The 16,925-nt window shown below is 34.3% G+C and overlaps 1 protein-coding gene across 1 annotated transcript; it reads right to left on the reverse strand.

The window, feature by feature from the left end:
* Nucleotides 1–795: 795 nt before the first annotated feature.
* On the reverse strand, nucleotides 796–6,845 carry LOC123665015. Its single transcript, XM_045599377.1, has 2 exons — nucleotides 6,754–6,845; nucleotides 796–2,077 (listed from the first exon to the last, which is right to left on the reverse strand). Exons 1-2 carry the CDS (start codon nucleotides 6,843–6,845, stop codon nucleotides 796–798), a joined length of 1,374 nt encoding a protein of 457 aa, XP_045455333.1.
* Between the last annotated feature and the right edge of the window lie 10,080 nt (nucleotides 6,846–16,925).

The raw sequence follows: 16,925 nt of genomic DNA on the forward strand, positions 1-16,925 counted from the left end.
ATCTACAGTGGATCGTCGTCACTCAGGTCGACGTCACTTAGGTCTGTGTATACTAGAGAAATATTGTAACTGGCCACACTATTGTAATTTCGTCGTTCTCTCAGCTGAATTTGCTGCCTCTCAGTATTTTGTGGTGAATTGGTGTAAGACGTCTTTTCTTCACAATCCATTGTAACGTTTTGTGGGGCACGGTTTTGGGTAGGCATTGAACTATTGGAGCTCGAAAAACTGGATGAAGATGAGCTAGAAGAACTTGACGATGATGAGCTAGATGAATCGGAACTAGATGAAGATGATCTTGAAGACGAACTAGAGGACTGTAAATGACTAGTATTATTTAGGTGTCATTTTTCTCGTCAACTCATAAGTGACAGTAAAATATTGAGTCAGTTTTCGTCAGCTCTTCAGTTTTATTTATTTTATTTATTTATTTATTTATTTTATTTATTTATTTATTAATCAGTACGGATTTACCACTTACACTAATTAACATTTCAAATAAGTCACATTAATTAACATTCCAAAAAAAAAAATAGAAAAAAAAATAACGTACAATAACAAGTTAGATTAATAAATTGATCATAATAATAAGCATAAAAACAAACAAAAGAAAAAACAGAAAAAATAAAATAAATAATAATAGTAGAATTAAGATTCAGTCGAAATTAAACAAATAATAAAGCAATAAAAAGATAAATTCCATGTCAGTTTATATAGATGTAATAAGAAAAAAAAAAAAGTAAAATAATAATTCACATACAATCTCATTCACTTATATTTTAAGACACACACAAATCACGCATTCACTTCACAGTACCTCAGGCACTCCGACAAAATCATCTTCCATCCATCAGCAAACAGGTCACAGTGCGGATCAGCGTCCAGGAGAGCGTTGAACGCGGTTAGTGACCGCGGAATGGGCGACCTCGAACGAGCCACTGTGCGACACATCGGAACAGCAAACAACGAGTGCTTTCTGTTTCGAAGGTACTTGATAGGCGCAAAAAATCTACATAGCTCCTCGTGTAAATCTGGGGCATCAACCAAACCTCTCAATATTTTGCACATTATTGCCAATTGGTCTCTCAATCTTCTTACTTCTAAGGAATTATATCCCAGAATACCAAGAAGAAATTTTGTCGGGTACATGTTAGGGTAGTACCCAAACATACGCTTGTAAAGATATCTTAGGAAGGCTTTTTGAACTTTTTCCAACATAAGCGCGTATTTAGTCTCATGTGGATTCCATACACAAGCACTCGCCTCAAGTTTGGCTCGGACCAAGGCTCCAAAAATTATTTTGATCACTGTCGTGTTTTTGAACTCCTTTGCATTCCGTAGAACAAAGCCAAGGCGTCGAAATGACTCCTTAGCTACCGCAGTGATATGGTCATGAAATGTGAGCCTTGAGTCGAATGTCACACCCAAATCCTTCGACGTATCCGGTCTCGCTATGGTGTCCTTGTCAAGTTTATAATCAAATTTGACTGGGCGCCGCACTCGTGAGAAGGTCATAGCCGAACACTTCAAGGGGTTAAACTCCATCTTGTTGTCCACACTCCATTGAAAAACTGAGTCAATGTCACGCTGAAGTAATAAACAGTCCTCCTCCGTTCTAATCTCCATGAAAAGCTTCAGATCATCAGCGTAAAGGAGGCATTTCGCATGTTTGATGACTGTGGGGATGTCGTTGATCATTAATATGAACAGAAGAGGACCGAGTATTGATCCTTGACTGACTCCTGAACGCGTGTGATAGGGCTGCGACTCGTAAATGCCGAGCCTGACATACTGCTGACGATCACGCAGGTAGTCAGCGATAAACTTGAGGAGTCCAGGTGTTAAGCCCACATCGCTTAGCTTCTCCAGCAGTACGTCATTATTTACTCTATCAAAAGCTCTCCGAAAGTCAAAATATAAGACATCCACTTGGCCTCCATGATCAAGTGTCTTAGAAATATAGTCAACAATGGTTAACAGGTTGGTGTTGACTGATCGTCTCCTTCTAAATCCATGCTGCTCATTACATAGAAACGGTTCCACCTGCTTGTAAATCTTAGCGTTACATTTTTGGGCTCTGGAGATATATGTATTTTGTTGTTTTTTTTTTCAACCTGCATAACTTCTAAAATAACAATAATTGATAATACTGTAGTATATTTGAGGGAGGAATAATAATCATAATTATTTAACGTCAAAGTAGCAGGATTGTTGAATGACAATGATCTATTCAGTCGTTTTGCCGTAAAAGAGTAACAAACATCCATCTATACGTCATCCTCATAAACTTTCACATTTATTACAGTAATAAGATGAAAAAAAAATTATAACTTATTACACTATTATGTTTATCTTATAACTTTTACGCTCGATACGCTGTAACTCTTCATTGTGGTGTTCAGTTTCTGATTGTGGTATTAAACTTTTAAAAAATTGTGAGCTCTAAGATGACACAATTTTCAAAACCTATACAAATAAGCACAACAGTTACAAGTTATTCTTAACTTTTACACGAAAAGGGAATTAATGTTGAAAGTTTTTACTTATCTTTCGTCATTCTAAATAATAAAAAGAGGTAAACAAAAGTAACTTTTATAAACAGCTTTATTTATTACAATAAAGTGATACTTAATCAATTACTTCAACAACTAAGGCATATATTTCAATATAAAACTGAAGTGTTAGGCGTTAACTTTGTAAAATTTGTCAATTTTTAAAACAAAAACGAAGTAAATCCAAATGTCATCACATCGTCATCAAATGCGTTTTCTGAGAGAATGAAGTATAACAAAAATTATCTTTTTATTTTTAAATAATAAAATATTCCATATTTACCTTTTAATCCAATATCGAATTATTCGATGTTATTCAAAACGACAGAACTTCAATCTACGCTCACTGCCGGTGCATCTCTGAATCACGCCACTTTATAAGAACTGCCTTGTCGGCTCCAGTTGATAGAAAAGAGAGCAACTATCGCGTATCTCTCTGTATCTTATAGTTAAAACGCCGGAGTCGAAGTCTGCCTATTCTTTACGCCACGAAGACACGTTATTGTAAAATCTCCAAATCCACAAATTTTGAGTTACATCTTTGTTTTATTAAAGGTGCGACATGATTTAAAAAATACAATTGAAATGAGTACCTCTTCCTTTTTAAAGTCGTTTGCAAATAAAGTGATGTATTAAAAAAAATATTTTATAACTGTCTTTTCTCTTGATACTTATTTGGTACGAGTATTACCTGCCTAGCCGTAGCAAAGCGATTTGATAGAATAGATTTTAATTCTGTCTTTTGTATGAGATATTGTAGACAATATTTTACCTGGTGGTAAGCACTTACCAAAGCCTATGGACGCCTGCGACATCAACACCGCGTATCTTCAAGAACGCTGGGTACTTATTCGTCACAGAATTACAACAGTTTTCAGTTTAGTAGTTTTTATGTGTTTAAAATAATAAATTGATATTTGTTTTTAGTGAAATAAATAGTAAATGGAGTTTTACAAGTGTCCGTTAGCTAATGTGTTGTGAAAGTGAGTGATAAATGCGGAAAAAACGTGAATTACGATTGACAGCGGTTTGTTTATTAAATAAGACTCTTCCAAAAAAATAGAATATACTAAAGGCCATTATTTTAGCTGTCATCTTTTGTTAGTTACTTTGCTAATTGGCCTGCTCACGTTTTAGTTGATGTGATGAGACGTTAACAAGTTGTATATTTCAGTTGTTTCTGCGTCTGAAAACGTTTATCACGTCCCTTCTTTCCCATCGTTTATCTACGGCCCTCAGTAGGGCGAGTATGCTGTGCCATAGATCCAAAAACAGGCTATGTGACCTGTACAAATATTAATTTGTTAAGAACGGGTTTCAACCGTTACTGTAAATAAATAAATAAATATTAGTATGTTCTTATTTTAAGCAACCTAATGCTTGTGTTACAGGTAACAGCCGACTGTTATAACTATTTTTTTTGATAAATATGCATAGAAATACTACATATACAAATATATAAATACAAATATATAAATACAAATAAATAAAAACAAATATTACACCCAGACTCAGGCGGGAATCGAACCCGCGGAACAGAAAGCAGAACCACTATAAACTGCGCCAACGGGCAAGTCAAAAGTAACTGTAACAATTACTTATTATAAACGCTGCGGCAATCTATTGTTGCTTATATAAAAAATGATATCTGCTTCGTGAACTCAGTTATCATTTTTTTCTTTTTAACCAACTTAAAAAAAGGAGGAGGTTACTCAATCCGACCGTACCGTTTGTGAACCGATTTTGAAAATCATTTTTTGATGGAAAAAAGATATCCCAAGCGTGGTACCGTGGTAAGGAAACCAGGATCTGATGATGGGATCCGAGAGAAATCGAGGGAGACCTTCGAAAATCGTAATGACGACTAGTGCATTGGTTAATTTTTTTGTCGACCTACGTTGTGTCGATGTAATTGAAGTTAGTCTTTTTTTCGTTTGCTAGCAAACACAATTATATAGAAATCCATTGCACTCAAAGCTGCTCAGTTCCGCTGCTGGAAAGTTTAGATAAATATTGACTTACTAGTAGCAAAATATTTCAGTATTTTCATAACTTTCGTCCCCACTACGTAAAAGGATCATCGCGTACTTCCGACCAAATTTCCTTTACAAAAATTCCGGAAGCAAAAAAAGTATCCGGAGTTTCCATAGCTATGGAAGTGTAACGGACCTTCGCTGCATATCCAATATTTTTTCGAAATCACATTATGAGTAAGTAGTTATTAAAATGGAATAAAACTCAATCGTTTTTACATTTTATGAGCCGTAAATACAATTTCAAACGCAATAATTAAATAGTGTTTGCTATAATTTTATTGGTAAATAATTGCTTATTGATTTTATTGTACCTCAAGCATACAATAAAAGTTTGAGAAATACAAAAACTATTAAATGCTTACGACCGTTTTAAGTAAGTCTTAATTTTTTTTTATCACCATTTCCCTATGTATTTGTGATTCTTGTAAAAGACTGAAACGAAAACAATAACACTTGATACTTGGTACATTCATGTGATTTTTTTTTTGTTATTATTATTATTTATCGCTTGTTTCTTTTTCTTTTATGTTATTTGTATTGTTTTTGGTTGTACAATAAAGTATATTTGTATTGTATTGTGATTTGATTTGCAAAATTATCTTAGATTTTATATTAAGATTGTCTTTGTTCATATTGTATTTGTTATTAAATAATATGTTATATAGGTACTCCGTTATATAGGTCCGTTATATAGGTAGTTATATAGGTACTCCGTCACTTTTTATTCATATTTTTTCTCAACGTTATTTTTCTATCAATGCATCCATTGTCATTGTCAGACTTTGTAGGTTATCCTAAAGTTCAGTTAATATAAGAAATATTTGGCGATCGATGACCAATATCATTTTATTTTTGGATATCAGTTTTAATGATACGGGATAAAATAATTGTGTTTGCTCACAAACGAAAAAAAACCGACTTCAATTACATCAACGAGTAATACAACGTAGATCGACGAAAAAATAGTCAAGTAACTACACGTTATCAAAGATTACTCAAAAAGTAGTTATCAAATCTCGATAAAATTTAAATGTGACCATATGATAAACACCAGCTTTCGATAAAATTAAAAATTATCAAAATCGCCACACCCAGTAGAAAGTGGATTTTTGAGAGTTTCCTTCGATTTCTATAAGATCCCATCATTAGATCCTGGTTTCCTTATCATGGTACCAAACTAGGGATATCTCCTTTCCAACAAAAAAAGAATTACCAAAATCGGTACATCCAGTAGAAAGTTGTGCGGTATAAATACAACGTAGGTCGACGAAAAAAGCGTCAAGTAAAAACGCATTATTAGATATAACTCAAAAAGTAGTTGTCAGATATCAAATAAATTTAAAAGCAAGCAAATGACATACGATTTACGATACGATACGATTTCGACAAAAAAATTTTGTCGAAATCGGTCCACCCAGTCAAAAGTTCTGAAGTAACAAACATAACAAAAAAAATACAGTCGAGTTGAGAACCTCCTCCTTTTTGGAAGTCGGTTAAAGAGTAAAAATAAAGTGACAATATACAGCTGATAGATTATCTGCAAGCGATTACGGTATTCAATCACCATACATGACATAAAATAAAATATATAGACAGACCTCTTATAAGCTATTTATAACTTCCAGTAGTCATACTCTGTTTGAATAATCAGAAAGTGCGAGGAAATGAGAATGATCAATTAGCGAGAAAAACCGATGAAAAGTATGATGAAATAAATTTTCAAAATATGATAATGAACTTTAACTTTACTTTTAACAAAACAGAAACAGAATTAGCGATAGAAGAATGTATGGTGGAATATACAACGTGTGTTGGAGCTGTTAGGTAAGTCTGATGATACTGTTTCTAACGTAGTATAAATTTATTTATTTATGTTTATTAAAACTTCACTGCACACAAAAAAAGAAAGATACTATTTAGAACCACTAGTTACAAAAACAAATAATTCTGTAAAGGCGGCCTTATCGCTTACAGCGATCTCTTCCAGGCAACCTTTAATGAAAGTAGTATAGGAAAAATGTGTCGGTAACAGTGCGCAATCAACAACGCAAGTTTATTACACATAATGAAATCAATTTATATTACTAAACATAGTTATGTAACATAATATTTATACATTAAACGGTACATATATACATAAACATATACATACACAACAAACATACAAGATACAAGTTACGGAACCACGATCCCACGAATATGCTGACGTACCAAACAGATGGAAAGTTCCCAGGCGACCACCGCATGAGTTTCCCATATTGGCCGAGTTCTCCGTATTAGCCTTTCAATGCCCCATTGTTCTAATTTTTAACTTTAATTATTGTATAATTATTTCGATCACTTTTTATTCCCACTTCGAATAAAGTAGTCGTTAGTCTTAAGAATAATTGTATTAATCTAGTATTAATAAATAATTATAAATTATTCGGTTTTTTTTCGACCTCCTAACTGCTGCAAACGTAATTGGCGCAGTCGGTAGGAATCTCGCGGGCCGGTTCGCGATCGGATTTAATTAATTACTCGATAATTATCATCACGTCGCGCGCCGCCCGGGTGACTATCAAGCACCGTTCGAGAATCCAGAATCTATGGACCTGTGGCAGCCGGGAGTGGAATCCAACAATCGATTCAATTGAGAAGAGACCAGATAATGCAGTTTATGTGAGTACATAAGAATTGTTCTCGTGTTGCTCCTTTCTAGACCTAAGCCTATCCATAAGCTACCAAAATTTTCCATCCTAAAACATCTAGGATCCGAGAGCCTCAATCTAGGCAGGCCCGTCGGTTAGGTATAGATATAATAAGAAATATTAATTCGGAAGAAATTAATAATTCAAATTTAGATAGTATAGTTTGTAGTCGTTATAATTTAATTAATTTAGTTAATATGTCTCACGATCCGGAAATCATATTTAAGGCCCTCCGCCTTGTCCCGGAGTTCGACGGGAATCCAAATATTTTAACTCGATTTATCCAAATTTGTGACCATTTAGCGATCCAATATCTTAGCGATTCACCAGGTAGTGAATTTGCTAACATATGCCTCCTAAACGGAATCTTAAATAAAATAACAGGCACAGCGGCAAGCAAAATTAATTCGAACGGAATACCCGACAGTTGGCTAGGTATTAAAACACTTTTAATTAATAACTTTTCCGACCAAAGGGATGAAACCGCCCTATACAATGATCTCTCCTTAGCCACACAGGGCAATAGAAGCCCTCAAGAATTTTATGATCATTGTCAAAATTTGTTTAGCACGCTAATGACTTACGTTACACTGCATGAGACACTATCCACCACTATCGAAGCAAAGCGCGATTTTTATAAAAAAGTAACTATGCAGGCTTATGTTCGTGGTCTTAAAGAACCATTAGGGTCCCGCATTCGTTGTATGCGACCACCAACAATAGAAAAAGCTCTTGAGTATGTACAGGAAGAACTTAACACTATGTACATGCACAGCCGCTTCGAGATTTCAAAATCCAACAAAACCACAACCGCTATACCCAACGCTACTCACCACACATTCACATCACGCACATTTCCACCTAGACCTAACACACAGCCTTTTAAATTTAACAATGAACACCAACACCCTAGACAACCCACACACACACAAAGAATGTTCGGTGCACCACCTCCGAACTACAACCCTAACAGTCACATGTTTAGGTTACCGCCTCGAAATAGTTTTACTCAGAGGCCTAATCAGGGCAATGAATTTCCTAGACCTATGAGCGGCGTGAGTCACTTCGTGCCTCGCCCACTGCCACCGACACAACATACACTCACAGGACACAATTGGCAAAAGTACGGTAACCCTCCCCCAAGAAATTATTTTAAATCACGAGAAGTAAACTTTAATAACTGCGAAGACGATTACGACTCATACAATTATTATACAGACTTTGAACCTCATTATAACAGTGACGAATACGCGGAATACCCCTATGACTATGAGACTTATTCCCAAAATTATAACGATAATCCCACTACAGCACGAATAAAAGCCAATAACGAGACTACACCTGACGACAGTGAACAGGATTTTCAGAAAATCTCCCAATCCGATACCTTAAAATAGAAATAAATTTACATACACAACGTCACCTTCCATATATTCAAATATTATCGCCACCATTAAAATTATTAATTGATACGGGAGTCAATCAATCCTTTTTAAGCCCGGCAGTTGTAGAGAAATATTTATATGATTTTCCTTTAAATTATGATCCATTCGAAGTATGTAATGTTCATGCCAAAACTAGGAATAATTATTCAATAACCATACCAAACTTTAATGAATTTAATGACCCGAACGATATAACATTATATATATATAAATTTCATGACTTTTTCGATGGACTTATAGGAACTGACTTATTAGACAAATGGGAAGCAGTAATAGATTATAAAAATAAAACCTTAATTACCAAAACTGCTTCAAACCCCATATACGTACATGATTCCCGTAATCAAAATTTATACGAAGACATAATCCCAGCACGTCAATCAAAATTATTAAAAATTCCTATTAATATGCACGATGGTGAAGCATATATAAAAGAACAGAAAATTTCAAATTGCATAATTAGTGAATGTCTTACGTCAGTCAAGAATAGTAGAGGTATTGTAGAAGTTAAAAACCCCAGTAGGAACGATGTAATATTCTCAATGGACCAAGCCGTCTCTGCTGAAATTAACAATATCAATTTCACTTGCAATAAACAATCACAACGTGTAAAAGATGTTCTAACGCGACTTCGTACAGAGCATCTTAACGTTGAGGAACGTAAAAACTTAGAATTATTATGTACCCAGTACGCAGACGTATTTTATCTAGAAGGCGAGCCACTTACTTTTACAAATAAAATAAAGCACTCAATTAAAACCACCGACGAAGTCCCCGTTCACACGAAAAGCTATAGATACCCATATGTTCATAGACAGGAAGTACAGGAACAAATAGGTAAAATGCTCGATCAAGGAATAATAAGGCCCTCTAATTCAGCTTGGAGCTCACCTATTTGGGCTGTACCAAAAAAGGTTGATGCATCCGGTAAAAGAAAATGGCGAATAGTAGTCGATTTTCGCAAATTAAATGAAAAAACAATAGACGACAAATATCCGATCCCCAACATTAATGACGTATTAGATAAATTAGGAAAATGCCAATATTTCACAACGTTAGATTTAGCTAGCGGGTTTTATCAGGTACAGACAGATCCTCAGGATATACATAAAACAGCATTTAACGTAGAACATGGACATTACGAATTTCTTCGTATGCCCATGGGTTTAAAAAATTCACCGGCGACCTTTCAGCGTGTAATGGATGACGTGCTGAAAGGCCTACAAAACTCTATTTGTCTAGTCTATATGGACGATATTATTGTCTACAGTACATCCCTACAAGAGCACATAGTAAATTTAAAAACAGTTTTTCAGAGACTCCGTGAATGCAATTTTAAAATCCAAATGGATAAGTCAGAATTTTTAAAACATGAAACAGCTTTTCTAGGTCATATTATAAGCGCGGACGGAGTTAAACCTAACCCTGAAAAAATAGCTGCAATAGAAAAATACCCCATACCGAAAACACCAAAAGAAATAAAACAATTCCTAGGCCTAGTTGGATATTATCGTAAATTTATTCCGGACTTTGCAAAACTAACTAAACCGCTTACACAATGTCTAAAAAAAGGTAGGAAAATTATTTTAAATGACGAATATATATCAAGCTTTGAAAAATGTAAAACTGTTTTAACGAACGACCCAATACTTCAGTATCCTGATTTTAATAAAGAATTTAACCTAACGACCGATGCATCTAACGTGGCCATAGGCGCTATTTTATCGCAAGGCCCTATAGGAACCGATAGACCGATTTGTTATGCTTCTAGGACTCTTAATGACAGTGAACAAAATTACAGTACCATAGAAAAGGAGTTATTAGCCATAGTCTGGGCTACAAAATACTTCAGGCCTTACTTATTTGGTAGGAAATTTAAGATAGTCACGGACCATAAGCCATTGCAGTGGATGATGAATTTAAAGGAACCGAACTCACGGCTTACAAGATGGCGTTTTAAGCGAATATGACTATACAGTAATATACAAAAAAGGTAAGTGTAATACTAACGCGGACGCTCTCTCTAGAATAGAAATACATGCAGAAGAAACAAAATCATTAATAGAAGAAATCGATGAATTAAATTCACTATTAGGCAATCCATCGTATACCTTACGCAGAGCATCGAATTCTTCTACTATATCTATTCCTGAAAAATCAAACTCTTCAACAATAACCGCATCTCATCAATCTAACTCTTCTACATTAACGGCACACAGTAGTCACGAAAACCCTATTTTAGAAATACCGATTACTGATGAACCTCTTAATAAATTTCATAGACTGTAGCATATATTTTTAATTGCGCCTGATTTCGTTCCTGCTGATGTATAATAGCACAGTTATGCATTAGCGTTGCTATTTACTTTTTGTAGGCGACTGATTTAATTTTGGAATACCCTCGTATTGTATTACGTCGCGGTTCACCTTAGGGGGTAGTTGTGTCGCGACGCGCGGGGTTTTGCTCGGGTATATAAGCCTCAGGGCAAGTGTTTGCGGCCCTCTTTTTTGGATTGGATTCTCTCGCCGTTTTGGGTTCTAGCTGCGATTTGTTGTGGGTGAGTCATTGTAGTTTTTTTAGGGTATAGCTTTGCTTTAGTGTAGTTGATTTTGTGAGTTTTGAAAAAAATTAAGATTCTGTAGGATTTTTTTACTCTCTCTCTTGTTGTCTCGTGTTAGGAATTGTGGGTGACTCTCTAACCCAGCAAGCAATTTTTTTAACACGTAGCAAGACAAATAATTTTTACTATAGTTGACGGTATAAAAAGAAAACCTGCAGTATCAAAACCTTTCGAAAAACACACTCGAATTAACATCCAGTTAAGTAAAACTAATTTGGAGGAAGATTTAATTAACGCCGTAAAGGAATACATTGGTTCTGAAATTAAGACAGCTATTTTAGTTAATCCTATTTCAGATATGTATACTGTAATTCCAATTTTACAAAGTAAGTTTAAAGCATCTTCGATGAATTTAGTCTTAGTAAAAACTGAAATAGAGAACGTTAAAGAATACCCCAGACAGCAGGAAATTATTCGTCATTATCATGAGGGGAAGACAAATCACCGCGGAATCAATGAAACCTATTTATCGTTATCGCGAATTTACTTTTGGCCTAAAATGAAGGATCTAATAACTAAATTTATCACAGAATGTACTATATGCGGACAAGCTAAGTACGATCGAAATCCGGTCAGACCTCAATTTAACCTTGTACCTCCAGCGACGAAACCGTTTGAAGTTGTTCACATAGACGTACTGACAATACAGAGTATCAAATACGTGACCTTCATAGACGTTTTTACCAAATACGGACAAGCTTATTACTTACGTGACGGAACATCTGTTAGTGTATTACAAGCTCTTTTACAATATTGTACCCACCACGGCGTCCCTATGACTATTATTACTGACAACGGAACAGAATTTGCTAACCAATTATTTAACGAATTTACTAGACTTCACAAAATTAACCACCACAAAACCTTAGCTCATTCTCCTAATGGCAACGGAAATATTGAAAAATTTCATTTGACTCTCCTTGAACATCTACGACTTTTAAAATTGCAACATAAAGACGAACCCATTGTAAATCTTATGCCCTATGCTTTAATAGCCTACAATAGTTCTATACATAGTTTCACAAGATGTAGACCCTTTGATTTATTAAACGGACATTTTGACCCAAGAGACTGTCTTAATATTGACCTTACTCAACAAACGTTACAACAATACTTACAGACACATAAAGAACAGATGAAAAAAGTATATGACATCGTTAACCAATCATCCCTTAGTGACCGAACGACCCTTATCGAAAATAGAAATAGGACACGCGAACTTGAGATAGAATATGCACCCGATCAGCAGGTCTTTGTAAGGAACCCATTAGCTGACAGACAAAAAACAGCCCCAAGATATACACAAGACACCGTCCTTGCCGATTTACCTATACATATTTACACTAAAAAGAAACGTGGCCCTATAGCAAAGTCGCGATTAAAGCGAATCCCTAAAGCAGCGAATTTGTTACAGAATCCCGGTGCTCATGATACTACCCCTGGTACATCTTCAGGAAATCAAATTCGAGAGTCTTGATGATGGACCCGGAATACTTCCCTACAAACTTGGACCGATGAAAATAACGACACATTACCACACATTCTTACAATACATAAAACTCGACGACATAGAAGATAAAACACACAGTCTACAAAATCATTTACACAATTATCAAAATCAATTACCTAGCGACATATATTCGGTACATGAAATTCAAATAAATTACTTGCTAAACAAATTAGACGAAATATTATATCAAATTAAATCGTTACAACCAACCAGATCTAAAAGAGGGGTCATTGACGGACTCGGAACAGTTATAAAAAGTATTACAGGAAACTTGGATTATACAGATGCTTTAAGATATAATGAAGCTATAAAATTATTAGAAAGTAATCAGGAAAAAATTACGAATGAAATTAATAATCAGTTAAGCATAAGCAAAGAATGGATTACTAAATATAATAGCGTTTTGACTCAACTAGTAGAAAATCAAAGTAAAATTAATAGCACCTTAATGTTAATACTTTCTAATATGAATGATTCGACTTTAATTAAATATGCCAAATTCGCCCAGCTTTTAGTAATACTAAGTGAAAACATAGACGATTTAAGGAATGAATTACTTAGGATAGAAAATAGTTTAGCTTTTACACATGCATCAAGCATGCACCATTCTATGATTAGTATAGATGTTTTAAGTTCAATGATAGATAAGCTTAAGAATATATACGGAAAAGAGAGTATTTTAAATTTAGAATTAAGAGATTATTATAATATAATTCAACCAGCTTCTTATTATGCTGATAAGCAAATAGTTTTCATATTCCGATTTCCTATTATATCTAAAGATAATTTTTCATTATATAGATTAGCAGTAGTACCTAATAGAAAATCACAAGCTCTCATCCCATCCTCTCCTTTCATTGCAACTAACGAGAATTCATTCGTGTACATAGAGGCCGAATGCCAGAAACATAGCAGCTGGTATCTCTGCGAAATGGAACTCAATCATCAAATTCGTACAAATTCAGATTGCATCCACGAGCTAATTATTAAACAGGTTTTAAAGGAATCCTGCCATTTAACTACAGTCAATCTTCTACGAGAATCAATGGAGAAACTGGACGATATGCACTACCTTATATCATTCCCCCAGCATCAAAAGATACAAATATCATGCGGTAAACAGGAATTTACTTCATTAAAAGGAAGCTACCTCATAACTATTCCCCTAGGATGCAAAATCATATCCGAAGAATTTACATTAATTAACGACAACAACGAAATAAGAGGACAACCCTTAAAATTGATGAAGATATCCGATGAAGTTGCTCACCTAGATACAACTATTAATATATCATCTATAAATATCCAAGGACTCCATAGACTCAAGGATAAAATCATGATACAATCACCGCTACACATTGAACACCAAAAAGATGTTCAAAAGATGATGAAAGAGAAACGCAATATTATTCAGTGCAGGTGCACTTATCATTTTATTAAACTATAGAAAGTATAAGAAAACCACTACAAAGAAGGAAGAAACCTCAGAAAATGGAGATAACCCAGAGAATCTTAAGGACACAAGTATTCCGGCAACTTTTTCGCTCAACATTCTCAAATAGTTGCCTCTCTAGGGGTGGAGGAGTTACGGAACCACGATCCCACGAATATGCTGACGTACCAAACAGATGGAAAGTTCCCAGGCGACCACCGCATGAGTTTCCCATATTGGCCGAGTTCTCCGTATTAGCCTTTCAATGCCCCATTGTTCTAATTTTTAACTTTAATTATTGTATAATTATTTCGATCACTTTTTATTCCCACTTCGAATAAAGTAGTCGTTAGTCTTAAGAATAATTGTATTAATCTAGTATTAATAAATAATTATAAATTATTCGGTTTTTTTTCGACCTCCTAACTGCTGCAAACGTAATTTACATGTAAACAAACATAATAATAAAAGCAATATACCAATAGAGTACATATATTTAAGACTATGTAAGAGATAAGCAGTATTTGTGCAAAATATTCTTAAAAGTATTTATAGACTCTGCTTGACGGATATTAGTGGGCAATACATTTCGAAGTATGATCACTTTAGTGGTGAAGGAATTACCATACTCATTTGTGCGACAAAGAGGTAATACAAGGAAGTTATTACTACGGAAACGCAAGTTACCTTCAGTGACATGTCCTAAAAAACTAAACCTTTCCTTAAGATATAGGGGGTGTGTGTGAGGGTGATAAAGGATATTGAACAATAAAGAAAGAGCATGCATATTTCGTCGCTATCTAATTGTAGCTAACCCAACTGTTGACGATGTTGAGATATAAAATATGGTCAATTTTTGCGCATATATAATGCAATACATATGTTTTGTAATCATTCCAATTTGCTTAAAAGTTATTCAGATAAATCGATATAAACAATGTCAGCATAATCTAATAAGGGTAGCAGTAAGGAATTAGTTAAGGCAACATAATGGCATCTGTAATTCAATCTACCTCCTGCATAAAAAAAGAAAGGCTATAGATAAAAGAAGATACCATGTCTACAGCCAAAGTCCGAAGACGAGAAGAACTGAACTTAAATTAATTATTGAAATTAAAGATAAGATAGATATTAGATAAAGATATTGTTCAACGTAAATCAACCTCGCTTAGTACAATTACAAAAATTATAAATAATTAACATATATAAACTAAAGCGATTAAACGAAGCGACCATTCTTTAGTATCGCGTCTATAAAAAAAACATATTTAGGCATTTTTTTTTTATTTTTTTTTTTATATTATTTTTTATATAATGTTCTTTTATAAAACAATTCAGTGAAACCGATTAAATTATTCTCACTCGCTGGCTTGTAATTACTCTCACATTTAATTGCATGAATAAAATTACTTTGATGAAATGGTTCGGAAATTCTAAAACATGAAATTATAGCTAGCAGGTGACGTTTAAATATTTTTTTACGCGCCATTTAAAAGTGTTAACTTTCTTTTTAAATCACTCAAAAAATACAAACAAGCAAATATCTTAGTTTAAATGAAAATACATGCTATCAAAAATACATTATACTCAAGCGGAAATATTTAATAAGTTAAGTTAATCTAAAGTTCACTGATTGAAATGTATAGAAATAATGAATTAATCTGGGTATTAGACAGGAAGACTTATCCTGCTCTAAATCGAAAGCAGCCCTTTTGGGGAAGTACCTTGCAGAATAACAACTAAATAATACTGTTTGAATTCGTTTTTTCGGGATTTATACCATGTACCTTTATATCTTTGAGGCTCCGATATTTCGGCGCAGTTGCATGCGCCATGGTCACGGAAGAACTGTTGTAAATAATACTGCTTTCAAACGGTGTTGTGTTTCTGTGGTGAGTAAGGTGAATAGAGCTACTGGGGGGAATTGGGGGTAGGGGCGAAAACGCGTTTGCTTCTGGTATTGCAGGTGTTTATAAGCTACAGTAAGCACCATCGGGCTAGCCATACGATTATTTGCCGACCCAGTTGTACAAATAAAAATAATAAAACAATTTACAATGTATAGATATAAGAATTTTAAAATATTTTATTTTTACGTCAACGTAAGTGGCCGGTATGCCAATGGTTGACGTAAAAATAAAATATTAGCGGTGTGAGTATCCCCTGAACTTTGATTTTCCTTTCCATTCTTGCTCAAGGCAGATACGTGTACAAATATTTGTTACTTGTCTAAGTCTGTATATCCTTATTGACATTCTCGTTATGCTCCGAAGGGCACGTACGGTTGTTGCATTAAAATGTGTAATACATATAAAATTGTCAGTTAACAAAGTAATTAATAAGAGCATGTGCCTCTTCAACTGAAGCTGAAAACAAATATTCAATAACTTAAACCCCCAACATTGATTAAAAAAAATATTATTATAGAAAACTAGTGGATTGAATCCTTTTCTTTGACAATTTACGTTTTTTAACAACATATATACAGCTTGAGTCTGAAATGGGATTCAACATTGAAAAACTGCTATTTTTCTTAGTACCATTTACTGCTAGTTTTCTTGGCACTATTCCGCGTATTCTTTGATAATTTACACCTTCCGAATCTGTAAATAATTAGTTTCTGAGTTTTCCTTAAATTT

Source organism: Melitaea cinxia, chromosome 23 (genome assembly GCF_905220565.1).
Source record: "Melitaea cinxia chromosome 23, ilMelCinx1.1, whole genome shotgun sequence".
NCBI lineage: Eukaryota > Metazoa > Arthropoda > Insecta > Lepidoptera > Nymphalidae > Melitaea > Melitaea cinxia.